This window comes from Penicillium atrosanguineum (genome assembly GCF_028827265.1).
Source record: "Penicillium atrosanguineum strain IBT 20685 chromosome Unknown utg000008l_segment0_segment0, whole genome shotgun sequence".
Taxonomy (NCBI): domain Eukaryota; kingdom Fungi; phylum Ascomycota; class Eurotiomycetes; order Eurotiales; family Aspergillaceae; genus Penicillium; species Penicillium atrosanguineum.
In genome coordinates this window covers 3,349,044-3,366,663 of record NW_026623140.1, presented here as the reverse complement: position 1 = coordinate 3,366,663, position 17,620 = coordinate 3,349,044, and the positions used below count along the sequence as shown (strand labels likewise).

The window sequence follows — 17,620 nt, the reverse complement described above, 5'->3', positions numbered from 1 at the left end:
TTTCAATTCTTACTAGCCATTATGACACTATTGTGATACCATAAGAAGTCGGAAGTCGAATGAATGGCCATACTCAAGTGACTTTCCAACAGCTCAGGTCCAAACAGAACAGCCAACCATAGTAACAAACATTGAGAGAAGACTTTACTTTCAAAGTTTTTCTAGCTTCTAAAAAATACTTTTCCGCAGGCCAAAAAGAAAGAAAATGCAAAAAGATATGACAAGAGTGGGATTCGAACCCACGCCCCGTAAACGAGATATGGAAACTTGGATCAGGTGAGCCTGAACCATACGCCTTGGACCAACTCGGCCATCTTGCCAGTAGGTTATAATGCCACGGCATTTTTTGTTCTACCAGGCACTTATAGTCCCCGGCACCGACCAAACTGATCAACATTGAATTGAACACATTCATTTTCCACAACCACCACAATCACCGGCTGAAGCCGTGAATATGCCTGCTTTACCGGGCTACTCCATCTGATTCATTCATACTTCCAATGGAGTCGTTTAAGTACGGAAATCATAAGCAATTTTTGAGCTAGGAGGTATGACTCAGTCCGGATGTCACCCTCATTTCCAGATATATAAAACGCGATAATGTCAACATTCAGTGGCTTGACAACCAAGCCCTGGGAATCATCCATTGTGAGACAGAACTGGCAGATTTAGCTACAAAATGACCGTTCTCTTCAATCAGTTGACGAAAGAGCCCTACCTTAGGTTGCCCGCTCCACAATCCAACATTATCATCACTCCACACAGATCGGACAACATTGATGAAGACGCCAAATCCTTGTCTAACATCCTCAACGATCCAAAGGTGTATCCTTGGCTAGAACGAACGCCCTATCCGTATCTGCACGAGCACGGTGTGGAATGGATTGAGGCGCACTGCAAAGAGAATAAAAAGGGGTTGTCAACGTTGCGGAAGAACTTGGAACAGGACGAGATCATCAATACAAAAAACGCCGTTGGTCGAGAATTCATCGATGATTGTCCATTCACTTGCATTCGTGAGGTTCTAGCTGATGATCCTGACACTGGGGCTCCGCTTAAGGATCGTCTGATTGGTGACATGAAGTTGGCCCGATACACATTCTACGAACACCTCAACGATAGCGAGCAAAGATCCAAGGCGCAGCTCAAGAATAACGAATTGCCTGCTGGAGATGAAAACATAATCTGGACGCTTGGAGGTACTTGAATCCAAGCTCATTACAGGTTGAATTCTCACTGACCTGCTTACTAGATTTCCTTGCACCTAGCCACCATGGCAAAGGAATCATGTCACTCGCAGTGCGAACTCTCATTCACGATTGGGGTATCCCGCACTTGAATGTTCACCATATCAAATGCTATGCATTTGTGGGTAATGAGGGTAGTCTGAGGGTGTTCGAAAAGAATAACTTTGAAAGAGGGCACACGTTGGAAGATTGGGTCCCGGTTCCTGAAAGCCGAGGAGGTGGGAAGAAGTCGATTGTCTTGGTGACATGGCGGGGTGTTTAGAGTAGACCGCGCATTTTCTTAGTTTGAGTATGTATATCCATGGTCATTATGTTGTCGTCTCTCGATCATCGCGTCATTTTTCCATCATGAGGTGCATGGATTTAATCCCTGAAATTTATGATGCTTTCCTCGCAATGACCGCGGTTTCATACGGGGCTATCCCCGCGTCGAGAAAACTCAACTCAGAGAAGGAAGACTGGCGAAAACATGGTTCAAAGACAGGCCAGTCAGCCTTTGGACCGAGCCAAACGATAGACTCAACAGCTTGATCACCGTATGTATCCATGTATTTCGTGATTAATTTCGGATCACGCGGGTAGACAAACATCCACGCCGAGGCCATCTGGGCATCAGAACAAAGACCCCACCCGCCACCAACGATGTTCATAGCTTCCTCGGCAATATATCGATTAACGGTCGAGTTCACCTCAACTCCTTCCACTGATACATTTTCATTGCAACGCACGATTAATGCCTCGAGGAGGCCTGACCCGCTGCCGACTGAGAGGGTGAAAGCCGGTGTCTTTGGGAGGTTTGAACCCAGGTAAGTGAGCAAGGTACTGGAAATACCCAGGCAGCAATCGGGGAATCTTTTGGGTGATGGATCCAATTGATCTGAGATTTGAGAAATATCCATTTTGGATTTGTATTACCAAGAGAGGAATGCAATTGAGCGTGTGAAGAAAGGTTGAAATTAGGTGTGGATTTACTAAGCGCCCGTGGAGTGGGTTTCATTGGTTCATTGGGTGGATCGGGAGAAGTATATGGCACTTGGGGATAAACATGGCCTCGAAAGGCTATCACCTTCAATATAACGATTACAATAGGTAGGAACGACTGGGCACTGGGCACCCTCGCTCCAGGAGTCTGTCACTGATATTCTACGGAATATACATATGTTCCCGGCAACATCCTGTATCATAATCAAATCGCAAAATTAGAGCATAGACATCAAAAACTGCGGAATCCACCTCACAGCATCACAGCTCAAAGTGTCACTCGGAAGCTGTGACAGTTGCCGGAGTTCACGAACTACTTTTCAGATGAGCCCTCAAGTAGTGTTGTCTGGTTATAGTCACATGAAGCTGCACTGTGTGGCAGCCTCTGATCACGGCAATAAACCGGCAGCCCAGAGATCGCCAAGTAGAGCTCATAGCAATACAGATGGAGAATCCGATACAGTAGCCGCTTTACCTTACATATTCAATGACGGTGTAGTTATATTGTCCGCCAATGTCGACATGTAGAAGGATTCCCTGAGTAAATAGGAGGAGAATTATCCACCTGGGCACGTGTACATGGCCCAGTCAGCGATATGTCTCAGAGATAGCTCCGCTAACATAGACAATACAAGAAGATAGTGCTCGAGTGCTTGACCTCTCACACGTAGACTAGGTCAGGTCCAGGCCCGGACCCGATAACGCGCACGGCCTCAGTAGAACCCGTCCCGGACTCGTTATTCATTAGTCAGACGACTCACGTGTATTGCGTCATTGCCCGGATTCGGACTGGCGCGAAGTCGGGTCGAGTTCACCGCACCGCATTTCGCTCTGAGCGTACAACGACTGGTTAGTTTCCAGCCCCTTTGACCCACACGGCTGGTTCGACACCCGGGACGGATTCCTGTCGTCGTCATCGTGAAATCATCCACGGCCTCGACATGCCACACCAATACAGAGCACAGTTCGTGCTTTGATCTACCCTAAAAAACTGGTCGAGATTTTCATGCCAGCAGCAGCTTCGAATCTGATCAAACACGTAGAGCTAGAAGCATCCCTTTCTGTTTTTTTTTTTTTTTTTTTTTCTCCCTTCTGTTTTCCCACCTTTCATTTCGTTTCAGGAGGCAGTAGAAGCGAGTGGCCAACTGGACCGGAAAGAAGAAACTCCGCTTGTTTGCCACAATGTTGATTGGCTATCTATCAACACCGGGACTCCACTCGTTCTCCGGGTTCATCTTCGATGCGAGGCTGGTCGGTTTTTTTTTTTTTTTTTTTTTTTTTTCCCCCTTTACTTTCTTTCTCGGGCTGCACTTTTTCATGAACAAAGTACTGTAGGGTGATACATGGTTTATGGTGATATAGGTTGGATCACGAATCGCGACTTAATCATCGAAAAAGAAAGGAGAGAGAGAGAGAGAGAGAGAGAGAAAAAGCCTTTCAGGAGGAGCAAATTGTATAGGGTCTCGACCTCAAAGGGTAATTTTTATTCCCTGATTTGAATCCGCCTTCGGCACACGCGAATCAGAAAAAAAGAAGAAAAAAACAGGATGGGGTGGTACCTGGCAGTTACATTACTTTACCCCCCTTGGAAGCGAGTGAGGACAGCTCGCGTGGGCACACGACTGTAACAGTACAGAATCGGTACGGAGTCCGAGTGTTACTTAATGTTTTTCCCAAATTCCCTAAAAAACTGTCGTCATCCTCCCCTCTACGTCACTTTTCTTCTTCTCATCATCCCTCGGTCTCCATACAGCAAGCCACTCGTGGATTGTGACTCGAGTTTGCCTTTTCGACACTGATCAGTGATGTCTGCCGCAGTCGCTCCTAGTGTGTCAACACTGCAGAATACTCTATCCTCCATGGATTCCAAGAAGAATTCTCAGAGAGAAGGTTCGTTAATGGCGCGTGCGCGCGTTGTCTTTTTGCCCATCACATCAAGCATATCGAGTGTCCCCCTAAGGACAAGACCGCCCTTGTTTCTTTCGGTTTAATGTGCAAGTGTGTGCATTATACTTGGGTGTTTCCCCCCTTCCGTTTGGCTTGGTAATACGCCACTTGGGTGTCCCGTTACTTTAAGCTCTAAGCCCCCTCTGCCGTTGAGATGATCTCACACCTGGCGTCATCGATTCACCTTTCCACGATGAAGCGCACTCGATCTAGCCTCCCTTCTGGTACCTTTGCGCTGTCGCACACAATCTCGTCCTCGCGCGCATGCTAACCTTCACCTCTTCGACAGACTCGCAGGCCGTGTCTTCGGAGAATAAGGACCAGAAACCCGACGTAGACAACCAGACCTCGCTGGCGCCACCTCCGCGACCGAATGCGACCGGGGCCAGTGATACCCCGGATTACTTCAACTCCGTCCACAATCCCTTCTCTCTGGAGCCCAATCCATTCGAGCAGTCGTTCGGCACTGGCTCAGGCGACACTCCCGGCAAGTCGCTGCTGCCACCCGTCGCCTCGCTCACTTCACCTGCCATCCCCGGCGCCAGCTCCGGTGGCGGCTATAACTGGACTAATTCCCTCCGCTCGGGGCCTTTGAGCCCTGCCATGCTGCCCGGCCCGACCGGCCCTAATGACTACTTCGATAACATTGGTCGCGGCTTCCCGACTCCCAACGAATCCTCTCTGCGCACCGGACTGACCCCCGGAGGTGGTGGTTCTATGTTCCCGGCCCCCAGCCCCAACTCTCAGGCTTTACTACAACAACTCCAAAGCGGCGGCGCGACCCCGTCGACTATCGAATTCCACCGCACCGCCTTGGCGGCCAAGAAGAACAGCAATTCGAATGCACCCACTTCTGCCGCCAAGGAGCCGGAACAATCCAACACCATGGACACGAAATCTAACCAGGCTGCTCCCGCCGACCCCTTCACCCAACACGATGCTGCCGATGCCGCCAACGGTCTGTTCATGTTGGCCAAGGGCGGCCAGACGAATAACATGCAGATGAACCAAGGAATGCAGAACGAGACCCGTGCTGCCGCTGCTCGTCGCGTTTCACAGAACACCAACGGTACCAGCGGGCGCGAAATGAGCGGCGACGCTTCGGACCAGGAGCTCACCAAGCCCAAGGGCAAGGGCAAGAAGAATGCTTCTAAGCCCGCCGTCAACAACCGCCGCAAGGCCGATGATACTGGCAGAGGCCCCAACAAAAAGGCCAAGACAAACAGTATAATGGATTCGCCGTCCGACATGGATTCCGATGACGAGGAAATGAAGGGTCTCGGCGGTGATCCGAAGAAGATGACCGACGAAGAGAAACGACGAAACTTCCTGGAACGGAATCGGTATGGCATCTCAATAGCGACCATTATCTATAAATAACACCTTGCTAACATGATCACAGTGTCGCTGCCCTCAAGTGTCGTCAACGGAAGAAGCAGTGGTTGGCCAACCTTCAGGCCAAAGTTGAGCTTTTCACCACTGAGAACGATGCCCTGACCGCCACCGTGACCCAGCTTCGCGAGGAGATTGTGAACCTGAAGACTCTCCTGCTGGCTCATAAGGATTGTCCTGTCTCCCAAGCTCAAGGACTCGGCCCCCTAATGATGAACGGCATGCAGACTGGATATGACCCTCACGGCTACGGCATGCCCCAGGGCATGGGCATGCAACCGGGTGGACCGATGCCCACCCAGGCCATGCGCCGCTGAATTTCGCTTGGGTGAAAATCATTTCTTGCTATACCGCATGCAGAGAGACCTTCTCTTCTGCTTAGACCGGGCGGTCCCTTCTTCGTTCTCTATATGTTTTCGGCTACGGTTTGACGTCGAATCCTTTTTATGGCATGGGCAGGTGTTTATGATCCTCACGACTCAAAATGGACGGGATGATTCTGGTGGTGCGGGATGAATTTCGTTAAAGTTTGAATGGCGCGTCACATTCGGCGTCAGATTCTTATGGATGCTTTACGGTTGTTCTGATTTCCGATGGCTTATGTGACGTCGGCCATGTTTCTCCCTGTTGTATTTTTCCCCCTTTCTCTCCTTTTTCCATCCTAATGTTTCTCCCCCTCGAACTTGAAAGACCGCTTCTTTCTTGTTCCTTTTCGCTTGTCTAATACTTGGAGGACCCGCGGGTGCATGTTTTTTCCTTTTTCCAATCCGGTTTGCTTGTGTCGTGATACATGATTTCTGGGCGGCGTACTGGTGGCTTTGTTTTTTCTTTCTTTTTCTCATGTACTAGTTTCTGGGCCGGAAGGCTTGGTCAATCTATTTTGATGTCGCTCTGTGTTTCAAAGACTGAATTTCAGTAAACAATAAGGCCGGTAAATCTATAGTTCAAGATAGAGGAGTGTACCTGAAAGGCCAGGTCCGATAAGGCGATAACGACGCGCCCCTGGCAAACAACCCAAACATCACGAACCCACTGGAACTCTGTTTCGGCATGGGCTGCAAGTTCCCAGATCAATTGCCAGACGATCATTCTCATCGAGTCAACGGGATCTGCACGGGCATAATACCCTTCGAGCCCACAGCCTGACCCGTTGCCGCCCAACCCATCACATCGTACCCGCCCGCGGTGAAAACAAGCATCAACAACCCCGAACACCTCAATCGCGAATCGGCGGGCGAAAGGGCAGGACCATGGCAACCTCGACCCGACAACCTGTTCGCCCGCGTCGCATCGACGATGCCCTCTCCCAGCTTGTCGACGCTCTCACTCCCGCGCTCCCCATCTCCGCCATCCAGGATGAAGATTACTCCGACCCAGAAGAAGCCCTCGCCGCCGCGGAAGAACACCGCCACAATGCTAAGCTAGACCACGCCTGGCGCACTATCGACGCGCACTCCAGCAATTCAATCGATGACGGCTCACCGGGTCCAGGCGGACGCCGAGGGAGCCTCGCGGGAACGGAGAACATCAACAACGCGCCGGACCTGATCAAGCGAAAACTACGGCGCGAAAACGCAAGCCCAGATAAAGCGGTGCGCTTCTCGAACCTATACTCCCGCCTTCTCACACAGCCAGTACTCTCGCAGAAATGGGGAATCCTCTACCTACTCTACAAATTATCCGAGAACGAGGAGGTACCCGACGGCGAACGAAGTCGCAGTCCCATGATGGAGGATGAAAACCTGCAGAATCTATTAGCAAGAGGCGGTTCACGACCTAGACAAGGCACGAATCCGCGCGCCATTGATTCTGAAGACGAGGGTCCAGCCGTGAGCTCTTCTGCGTCACAGCAGGCCCGCCCCCACTCCCGTCCCACGTCCGCAAAGCCAGAACGGCAAAGCTCGTTACGTCGTGGCTGGGAGCGTGAGGAGGCTGAGGAGGCAGCGCGTGTATCATTTGACACAGTGCGCGATGAAGGCGCTGATGAGGAAGTAGATGCGCCATCGCCGAATGCGACACCAGCGATGTTCCCTCGTTCGGCGGAATCAATTGAGAATGGACTTTTGCGTGACCTGCCGTTCAACTTGCAGGGACTTTCGTCGTCGAATTTGCAGTTTCAGTCTTCCAAGAGCTTGAAGTTGCCGCCGAATTTACCATCGCCCATCATTTCTCTGCTGAATTCATTGGCTGAACCGTGTCTTCTTTACAAAGAGTTATCTGCTTTTGTGGAGGGCTCTGAAGAGGGGCTTGTGAATCAGAGTTTACGGGCTGCTATGGCTACTGAGTTGTGGTCCTATCTTAGCTTGGTTGCGACGCTGGAAGCGGAGATTCGACAGGCACTTGCTGCGATTGGGGATGGGCGAGGATTAAAAGGTGTTCGGAAAGGTGGAGTTACTCTGAAGCGGTGTATAGTATGGACGAGGGATGCGACAATGGCTCTTCGATTGATGAGTTTGATTGTTGAGGAGGCTCGCGGTAAGTTACGCTCAGTCATCCAAGCGTTTTCTATGTTTACTCACAACACACAGATAAAAAGGGTGGCCAATTGATCTCTCTGATCCATGGCTTCTCATCCTCACACGGAGATCCCTTTGTTGGTGCATTTGCCGAGAAGCTTCTGAGTCATGTAACCCGGCCATTCTATGATATGCTCCGGTTATGGATCTACGATGGCGAGCTGTCCGATCCCTACAAGGAGTTCTTCGTCGCAGAGCCGACCTCCCGGCCCAGTACAAACCAGCGACATATTGCGACCAGTGTCTGGGAAGATAAGTACAAGTTGGATGATGACATGGTGCCTTCAATTATTACTCAGGATTTCGCAAAGAAAGTGTTCTTGATCGGCAAATCACTGAACTTCATTCGCTACGGCTGTGGAGATTCAGCCTGGGTCGAGGCTTATTCAAAAGATGCATCGAAGGAACTTCGATATGGTGATACGGCTACCTTGGAATTCTCAATTGATGAGGCCTACAAGACTACGATGGCGCGGCTGATATACTTGATGGATGACAAGTTCAAGCTATTTGATCATCTGCGAGCGTTGAAAAAGTATCTTCTGCTTGGACAGGGAGATTTCATCGCTTTGTTGATGGAGTCGCTGGCCTCAAATCTGGATCGACCGGCAAACTCGCAATACCGGCATACTCTCACTGCCCAGCTCGAACATGCCATCCGTTCCTCGAACGCGCAGTATGACTCCCCGGACGTGTTACGCCGACTCGATGCTCGAATGCTCGAACTCACCCACGGTGAGATTGGCTGGGACTGCTTCACGCTGGAATATAAGATCGATGCTCCTGTGGACGTTGTCATTACACCCTGGGGATCAACGCAGTACCTCAAAGTGTTCAACTTCCTCTGGCGCGTGAAGCGAGTCGAGTTCGCCCTTGGCAGCACCTGGCGGCGCTGCATGACCGGCGCCCGAGGCGTCTTAGGAAGTGTAGATGACAAAGTCGGACCAGACTGGAAGCGAGCACGCTGCGTGATCGCCGAAATGATTCATTTCGTCAACCAACTCCAGTACTACATTCTATTCGAAGTGATCGAATCCAGCTGGGACCAGCTCCAAGCAGCCGTTTCAAAACCAGGCTGCACCCTCGACGACTTAATCGAAGCACACACCAAATACCTCAACTCAATCACCCACAAGGGCCTCCTAGGCTCAACCACATCCTCTAGCTCTCGCTACGGCACCTCAACATCCGCCAACGCCAAACAACCCGAAGAAAGCTTTCTCAGTCAACTCCACCATATCCTCAAGATAATGCTCGCCTACAAAGACGTTGTAGACGGCTTATACTCATTCTCCGTCGCCGAATTCACCCGCCGCCAAGAACTGAGCGCCAAAATCGAAACCCGCACCGCCCAAGGCCACTGGGGTGTAACAGAGCGCGATTTAAACCGCCGCACAAATAGCCGCGGCGGCACGTCGGCCTCAACACCCGACGTACGACCCGCCAGCTCCGGCCTGAATCCGGATGGACTCGATACCCCGTTCTCTCTTTCAGCACAGGACCTCTCAGCAGACGATAACATGCTCTCAACATTACGCGTCCGACTGCACGATCTCTCTATCGACTTCAGATCTCGTCTGAACATTCTCCTAGGAGACCTCTCCTATCAACCGGACGTGGACATGCGCTTCCTGGCCGTCGTTATGAACTTCAATGATGTCTATGAACCTGCGAGGCGCAGAAAGACGGATAAAGAGAAGGAAAGGGAGAGGCATAAGCGGAAGCTTGCTGGGGCTGCGGCTTCGGGGACTGGGTCGGGGACGGAATCGGGGTCTCATAAGGAGGTGCGCAGGGAGAGGAGTGCGACGAACGAGCAGAGTTATAGCGCGGCTGCATAGATCGTCGATTGATACGTCTCGGTGGCCTGGTGATCATAGCTCGATATATTAATGTGGGACGAATCCATGGTTCTGTGTATATTGTTTGTCTGCAATAAGGGACGTCTTGATGCGTCTCAAGAATACCACTCAATGTAAATAATCAAACGCCCGAGAGGGTCGATATTGCATTCGTCCCAATGGACTCAGCAAGTGATAGGAGCTTAAGGCATGCATTTGAATGGAGTCACCATTTCATTGACTACGCTGAGTACGATCATTGAATGGCACAAACCTCGCGGTGTCATCGACCCTAACCGTCTTTGCGGGAGATTTTCTCTCTTGGACAAGTTGTAGCTTTTTCTCCAGGTAGATCCTCCCGTAGGTGCCTGGGACTGCTAGTAAATTCTTCTACATATCACTACCATAGTCTTGCTTACTGATATACCATTATTTGAACATAAAAGTAACAACAACGGTTGAAAAGTAAAGACGGTTGTATAGATCGTTTCCGACTCCACTATCGAGACCGCCTTCGTGTGCCCGGCAGAAAAAAAGTCGATTCCGCCCTCGTGGAGAAAGAGCTTCTGTCTCAAGAACCCAAGATTCACGAATTGAGTCATTTCTTCGCTTGAAATTGCATATCGCATTTTTGAATCACATTCTTACAACAGGAACTATTCTGCACCCGCCATCATGGCAAAAGACACGGCGGTTGCCTCGACCAAGAAGTCCTCGAATGACAAGCACTCCAAAGACACCAACGAAACCCACGATGACCAACCCATGACCGATGTCAAATCCAAATCTAAGGACAAAAAAAAGCGCAAGAAGTCCAGTGAAGACGACGAGTCAACCAAGAAGAAGAAACGCCGCCACGACTCCGACTCCGACACCACAGAAAAGAAAAAGAAGAAGCGCGTCTCCTTCGGACCGGGCACCAAGATCGAAGACGGTTCCGGCGATGAAACCAGCGAGACGATCACAGGTGAGGAGGAAGCTGAGGCTGAGCCCACTGAGACCAAATCCGACGAGGCGGCCGAGGCCGAAGCCGCGCTGGAGGAAATGAGAAAGCGCAAGCGCGAGAAGAAGAAGGAGCGCAAGACTGGAGCTGCACCTTCTACTGCGCAGATTCACGAGACCCCTATCCTCTCGTATCTGAACCGGTACTACAAGGACCGGGAATCATGGAAGTTCCAGAAGAACCGGGAGACGAATATCTTCAAGCATATGTACTCTCTGGAGCATGTTCCTGCTCCGTTCAACGCTGCGCTGTTGGCATACATGCAGGGATTGAAGGGAGACATGGCGAAGATGCGATTGAGTCAAGGTGCGGCTACGGTTCTGAAAGCCGATACAGAGCAAGCCGCGGACGCCGACTTCGAAAAGGCAATTGAAGAGTTCCGATCGACTTTGTTGAAGGGTGGAGATGTTAATGAGACTGAAGACGTGAGCGGTGATGTTCAGAAGCGTCTTCAGAGGAGGCAGCGCGCGGAGCTGGTCTTCTTCGCTGTTACGGGGAAGCTGTTCACCAATGAGGAGATGAAGGAGCAGCAGAGGGCTGCTGCTAAGGAGCGGGCTAAGGAGGCCGCGAAGCTGAAGAAGAGAAAGAACAGAACTGCTATTGTCATTAGCAGCAGTGAAAGTGAGGATACTAGTGATGATGACAGTGGCAGCTCGGACGATGAGGAGAAGAAGACGCCTGTTGCTAAGGCTAAGTCTGTGGCGAAGCCTACTCCGGCTGATGCTAGCGATGCGACGAGCAGCAGCGGCAGCAGTGACTCCTCAAGCAGTGACAGTGATGGTGACGACGAGGCTCCCGCTCCTAAGAAACCAGCCGCGAAGGCTACAAAGGCCCCTAAAGCCAAGAAAGTGAAGCCCGCTAAACCCGCCAAGGTTGAGGAAGTTGAGCCGTCGAAGAACAAGAAGAAGCAGAAGCGAAAGCAACGTACTGTTAACATTGAGATCTCGAGCAGCGAGAGTGATAGCGATTAAGGGTCCGTTGGCTGGACATCTGGAGTTTCTTTCTTTGGACTTGTTTCGACAATTGCATGTATATACCATGGCATTATGATGATGTATCTTACTTCGAGTGTCTAGTGAAAATTGGCATGATAGATTTCCTATCAAAATATTTGCAAGCAAAGTTTATACCTGACCAGAGAATGGATTTCTCGTTTTCATGAAAAATTTAGTTTGCAATGCCCTTGTTTCAGTATTCCTTTGTGCTTTGGAATACCATCATGGTATTCTTATCCTTACTGGGGAGCATGCTTCGCTAGATCGTGTCCGCCTGTACGGCTCCGACAATTGAGTTTTTTACAAGAAGACTGGCCCCAATGAAAGAGGAGAGGATGACGAGGACATGCATTGCTATGGGTTGGATTGAATTGAGCCTATTGATTATGAGAATGAGCTTGCAGTATCTAAATAGAGGAGTAAAAGAGTGAGAAGTCATTCGGAGGGACATGAAGAAGATCAAGAATGTAATGCGTCGGAGTCGTCGTGAGATAGGCGTATGGAGGTCGGCTCGAGAGCGTACGAGACGAAATTTGAGCACGGAGCTCGCTCAATCAAGTATCGAATGAGACTCCTCAAGTTAGATATTAATTTCGGGAGCCTTTAATGATTAATTGTCGCTATAAGGTATCCAAAGTTATAGAAAGATCACGGTAGTTCCCAGTAGATGGACGAAGGCGGTGAGAGGTGCCTAAGCTCGAGCTCGAGCTTAGGCACCGCAAGGCACCGCTAGCACGCGTCACTACCAATTCTCCATCCCATCCATCTCTCGCCTGCTCCTTCTCCGATACTATCTTAATCGCTTTCCTCTAAAACGAAAAGAACTCGCATACCGCCATCATGTCCGGTATGTCTCCCAAATGCCGCTGACCAACTCCAGCCCCATGATCTCAACCCCGACTGACCACCTCCTTCGTATTACTCGCAGGCTACGACCGACACATCACTATCTTCTCCGACCAGGGTCGCCTGTATCAAGTCGGTATGTTCTTCGACCCATTCTCCAGGACCTCCAGCTCCGTGGCCCCTGTCGGTCAACGACACTTTGTCATCATCATCACGGCCACCACTGACAACCCGTCCACTCTCCAGAATATGCCTTCAAGGCCATCACCTCCGCCAACATCACCTCCATCGGTATCCGAGGCAAGGACTGTGCCGTCGTGCTCTCCCAGAAGAAAGTTGCCGTAAGCGTTCGCCCGCATTGAAGTCACAAGTGCGCCAGGCTAACTTCGCTACCACCAGGATAAACTGATCGACCCTTCCTCCGTTTCACATGTGTTCAGGATCTCTCCCTCTGTGGGCTGTGTGATGACCGGCTCGATAGCAGATGCTCGCGCTTCCGTCGACCGGGCCCGTGGTGAGGCTGCAGAATTCCGCTACAAGTTCGGATATGAGATGCCCTGCGACGTCCTCGCAAAGCGATTGGCGAATATCAACCAGGTCTACACACAACGAGTGAGTTTTCCTTTGCTGGAACCATGATACTGGGGCAAAAATGCGCTCTTTTGATCATCAGCCCTGCTCACACCTTCTCTAGGCCTACATGCGGCCACTCGGCGTCGCCACAACCCTGATCTCCGTTGACGACGAGAACGGTCCCTCGCTCTACAAGTGTGACCCGGCCGGATACTACGTTGGGTACAAGGCCACAGCCTCGGGTCCGAAGCAGCAGGAGGCGCTGAACTACCTCGAGAAGAAGCTGAAGAACAAGGATTCCGCGCAGGGCAACTGGGAAGAAGTGGTGGAGCTGGGCATCACTGCCCTCAGCAATGTGCTGAGTGTCGACTTTAAGAAGCACGAGCTGGAGATTGGCATTGTGGGCGGCCCCAAGGCAGATGGCGAGGGCACCACGACAGGGTTCCGTGCCCTGACGGAGGAAGAGATTGATGAACGGCTTCAGGCCATTGCCGAGAAGGACTAAGCGGGTCGAGCTGCAGCATTCAATGTTGGGGGTGAGATAAACCGAATAAGTCCGAGATACAGGAGTGGGTTTCTTGTTTTTTAGAGAGACGATATGTGAATGACAACTTGGAATTTCTGCAAGGGTTCGGTTTCGGCCGTGTTTCGTGGAACAGACTGGGTCCTGCATGAGTCTGGGCTACTAGGCTATAATTGCATCGTGGGGATCACAGCGATTCAGCCGTTCAGCAGTACAGCGGTACAGCAGTTGGGTGGGTCTTATATCGCCACCCAGCATTCAGTAGCTTGTAGATGGATCACAGTATAGAAGACCTGTAAGGAATGGAGTGCATCATTGACGTAGTCGCAAATACAAGGTCCCAAAATGCATTACAGAAGTCAGCTGTGATGTATCGGCGCCACATGTGGCTCAGCCCTCGTGGCTGTGGTCTGGAGGAGTTTTTTTTTTTCTGCCGCGCGAGCTGAAATCAATTTATAGAAGTGTCCTCGGTGTACGGAGTAGCCGCCACAAATGCAAACCAAACCTGATGCCCTGATGCAGGGGTTCCACGAGCCACGATGGCCCCCCTGTCAAGTCCATAATTGATCAATCGATGTCCCCACTTGAGTTCATCCGAGTGTCTATCCAATCAAGAGGGCAAAGTGCCTCGCCCAAGACGACCTCCATCGGCCACGGAACTTAATCTCAGGAAACGCTGAGTGAATCTCGTCCCCACCGGATCCTCTTGGGCCCCCATTTTCTAAAAAGTGCCGGTCACAGACCTTCTTCTGGTCCCTTTCTGGAACAGGGATACACCTGGCGCTGCCGTTGACGGTTTCTCGGGAGCTATCGTGTGGCTCGCTCCACCGTTCCAGCTGTGCTTGACTCCGCGAGGTTCCTGATTCCTCTTTCTACACCGTCCATTGGCCCAGCCAGCCATGCCCCTCGTTGATCACTTCTGACGTTCGTCCCCATGGGCTGATATTTTATTCTCCTTTTTATCATTATTATTTTATCCTTATTTCTTTTTTAATTCAATTCTTTTTCAGGAGCTATATCCGGCCGAGATCATTACCTGTCAGGTATGGGGTAAAGAGGAGAGCTCAAGCCGGCTGGCCTGATTATAAAACTCCTCTCCTGCCATACTTCTGACCGTTAGAATCTTTTCTCATACTCATCGACTCTTTCCTTAGTTGGTTTTGTTGTTCTTTTCGATCTTCCTTTCTTCTTAGATTTATTTTCTAATTCTTCAATGGCGGACGGACGTACGTATATCACTCGAAATAATGTGACGCTTCAATTGCTCAAGTCTAATGAATCTTTACAGTCAATCAGGCCCGCGCAGTGCGAGTGGCCGAATTGATCAATGACTACCGAACCCTCCTGCTTCACATCTCCCAGCAGCAAGTCGAAGTCCCCCCACAGGACCGCTATGAAGAAGGCTTCGTCGTCCTACAAGAATGCCACACCGCTGCCCAGAGACTGGCATCAGCCAACTACCACCCATGTCCAGTAAACGGACAAGGCAATGCCGAGACCGAAAAGGCCGAACTTCGGAGGTCAGTCATAAAACATCTCTAATTGCATCAATTGATCTAACCCTTCTCCAGAGTCATTATCGACAGCAGCGCCCGCCGCTTCCAAGCACACAAGATCTACCTCCGCGCGGCCGCAGCCCGCAGATGGGCCATGACCCGCGCCAGCACTCTCCGCGGCCAACAACCAACACCATCGCACGCCGCAGCTCTGAAGGGCGCTCAGGCGGCATTGCAGCAAGAATTGGCGCGCATCACTGATCAGCATGTCGTCGCCGACCTTCGAAACGCTGACCTGCGGGCAGGTCACTGGCTTGACGATGATCCGTCCTTGGAATTGATCAAGCGTTGGGTGCAGGGGAGATAAACGGGCCTCGATTGGTGCCTACGATGAACGGTAATTTCCGAGATTATGGATTATGGGTGTATGATTGTATGTGCTAGAGGGGCCTGGCGGGAGGGGCATGCGGGGGCCTTCTTTTCTGGTGGGACGGCGCGGGTCGCTGTTCCCGAGGACATTCGCACCAGGGAGAATGTCTTTTTTCCATCTTTCTTTTCCTTGTATTGAGCATGATGAGCATGGCGACGATATCCCCTTTTGTTTTGTGGATTTGTCTTGTTGCACGTTTGTGGTTACTTGTTATTCTGCTTTGTGGGAAGTTCTAGACCCTTGCATTGTTCCTCCTGGCGAGGTCTTCATAAACACGGCTGTATTTTCCTTACGTTTGATATTTGATATTTTTCATTTTACTTCTTTATATTCTACGTTTAACTTTTTTTCTTATTTGCGAATCGTCATAGACAGCTAGACAGACCAGACGGACTAGACTTCTACCGTCTCCACAAAGTACAGTGCACACGTGGAAAAGACTAGTCAGGGACAGACCCCATAAGAGTTCGTCCCACGCCTTCGAGTCACCAATGACACATCATAGGGAACCGGACACCTGGTCCGCGAGGCACATACCAGCTGAAACAGTAAGTGCAAGCTCCACCGTGCCTGAGGTATCCAGTCACAGCCGCACTGAGCACTACTCTAGTCTGTCTAGTGCAAAGGGACTAAAAAAGAATGTAACACGAGATCCATCTGCAGCGTTTTGACGCGCACCCTGATCGACGATTCGACAATCGAATCAGTGACGGTGGTCCCGGACGGCTTGGATCGAGTGGATCCGGGGCTAACGCGTTAGCCTGCCGAGCGTGGTGCCAATCGGTGTTGAGATCGGGCGTCTGTCGACTCAGCTTCAGCTGGTGTTGGTCTTTCTTCTTTTGGATTCCTAATTTTCCAGGAAAGAATTTTAACCTTATAGTGCTGGTGGAGATGGTTAGTCCCTGATCTCGGGTTGATTCCTACCCTATCCTAGTGGGATGTTTGGCTTGTCGTCCGCATCATTTTTCAGCTGCCTCAGGTTTTCGGAATTCGGTGTTAGCGATTGCGGGGCTTTGGTTCCCTTGTTTCGACCGGTTTTTCTTTCTACTTTCCTATTTCGGGATGTGCCTTTGCACTTGTCATGTGTCGAATCGGTCGCTCGCGTGGTTATCCGCAGATCGATGGATCCTTTGGTTTTTTTGGGCAGGTTTTTTTTTCAGCACTCGGCCGATTTCGCACACTAGGGCCGTTGTGTGGTTGTGTGGTACTTTTGAAAGTGCCAGTGGCTTGGGTTGGTCATTTAATTCGTGAGGTGAGGAATTATCGTGCCTACCGTTGATCGGCTAATTTTTCCATCGCTGGTGTACGTTCTAGTAGACCGAGGAGAGGTAGTCTCTTTGGGATAATGTAGTCTATTGACTGAGTCATGAAGAAGTCTAAATCTCTTAGTCTCTTCAGATGTACTGAGTAGTTCTCGTTCTATACACGTGGATACAGGTTCGCGAAAAGGTCAGAGTCCGTCGGGAAGGTTTTCCCACGACACTCATTCACATTCTGTGACTATGGCTAGCCGTTCGATGCCGTTGCTTCCACGTGCTTGTTCGCTGTCTAGCATTCAGAGTGAACAAGCGCAAAGTCCAGATCTAAGTACCTCTCAGTGTATGGTCTCTCTTTCTTTCCTTCTATCTTTCTATCTTTCTATCTTTCTATCCTTCTATCTTTCTATCCTTCTATCTTTCTATCCTTCTATCTTTCTATCCTTCTATCCTTCTATCTTTCTATCCTTCTATCTTTCTATCCTTCTATCTTTCTATCCTTCTATCTTTCTATCCTTCTATCTTTCTATCCTTCTATCTTTCTATCCTTCTATCTTTCTATCTTTTACTTCTTTAG

General features: G+C 50.4%; 7 protein-coding genes across 7 annotated transcripts; 6 read left to right on the top strand and 1 right to left on the bottom strand.

Annotated features, from left to right (window-relative positions):
* Positions 1–679: 679 nt before the first annotated feature.
* Positions 680–1,509, top strand: N7443_010797 (GNAT family N-acetyltransferase; the record flags this gene model as incomplete). Its single annotated transcript, XM_056890853.1, has 2 exons — positions 680–1,199; positions 1,253–1,509. 2 exons carry the CDS (start codon positions 680–682, stop codon positions 1,507–1,509), a joined length of 777 nt encoding a protein of 258 aa, XP_056737344.1.
* Positions 1,510–1,624: 115 nt separating this feature from the next.
* On the bottom strand, positions 1,625–2,146 carry N7443_010796 (uncharacterized protein; the record flags this gene model as incomplete). The annotated part of the gene is made up of 1 exon (XM_056890852.1): positions 1,625–2,146. The coding sequence occupies one exon, from the start codon at positions 2,144–2,146 to the stop codon at positions 1,625–1,627; it is 522 nt and encodes a 173-aa protein (XP_056737343.1).
* Positions 2,147–4,439: 2,293 nt separating this feature from the next.
* On the top strand, positions 4,440–5,884 carry atfA (bZIP transcription factor atfA; the record flags this gene model as incomplete). The annotated part of the gene is made up of 2 exons (XM_056890851.1): positions 4,440–5,518; positions 5,578–5,884. The coding sequence occupies 2 exons, from the start codon at positions 4,440–4,442 to the stop codon at positions 5,882–5,884; spliced, it is 1,386 nt and encodes a 461-aa protein (XP_056737342.1).
* Positions 5,885–6,817: 933 nt separating this feature from the next.
* On the top strand, positions 6,818–9,921 carry N7443_010794 (tubulin gamma complex associated family protein; the record flags this gene model as incomplete). The annotated part of the gene is made up of 2 exons (XM_056890850.1): positions 6,818–8,042; positions 8,096–9,921. 2 exons carry the CDS (start codon positions 6,818–6,820, stop codon positions 9,919–9,921), a joined length of 3,051 nt encoding a protein of 1,016 aa, XP_056737341.1.
* A 675-nt stretch (positions 9,922–10,596) lies between these two features.
* Positions 10,597–11,895, top strand: N7443_010793 (WKF domain-containing protein; the record flags this gene model as incomplete). Its single annotated transcript, XM_056890849.1, has 1 exon — positions 10,597–11,895. The coding sequence occupies one exon, from the start codon at positions 10,597–10,599 to the stop codon at positions 11,893–11,895; it is 1,299 nt and encodes a 432-aa protein (XP_056737340.1).
* An 864-nt stretch (positions 11,896–12,759) lies between these two features.
* prs2 (proteasome core particle subunit alpha 1) lies at positions 12,760–13,843 on the top strand (the record flags this gene model as incomplete). Its single annotated transcript, XM_056890848.1, has 5 exons — positions 12,760–12,766; positions 12,848–12,901; positions 13,012–13,106; positions 13,165–13,377; positions 13,460–13,843. 5 exons carry the CDS (start codon positions 12,760–12,762, stop codon positions 13,841–13,843), a joined length of 753 nt encoding a protein of 250 aa, XP_056737339.1.
* Positions 13,844–15,074: 1,231 nt separating this feature from the next.
* On the top strand, positions 15,075–15,724 carry N7443_010791 (uncharacterized protein; the record flags this gene model as incomplete). The annotated part of the gene is made up of 3 exons (XM_056890847.1): positions 15,075–15,087; positions 15,150–15,381; positions 15,433–15,724. 3 exons carry the CDS (start codon positions 15,075–15,077, stop codon positions 15,722–15,724), a joined length of 537 nt encoding a protein of 178 aa, XP_056737338.1.
* Positions 15,725–17,620: the final 1,896 nt, after the last annotated feature.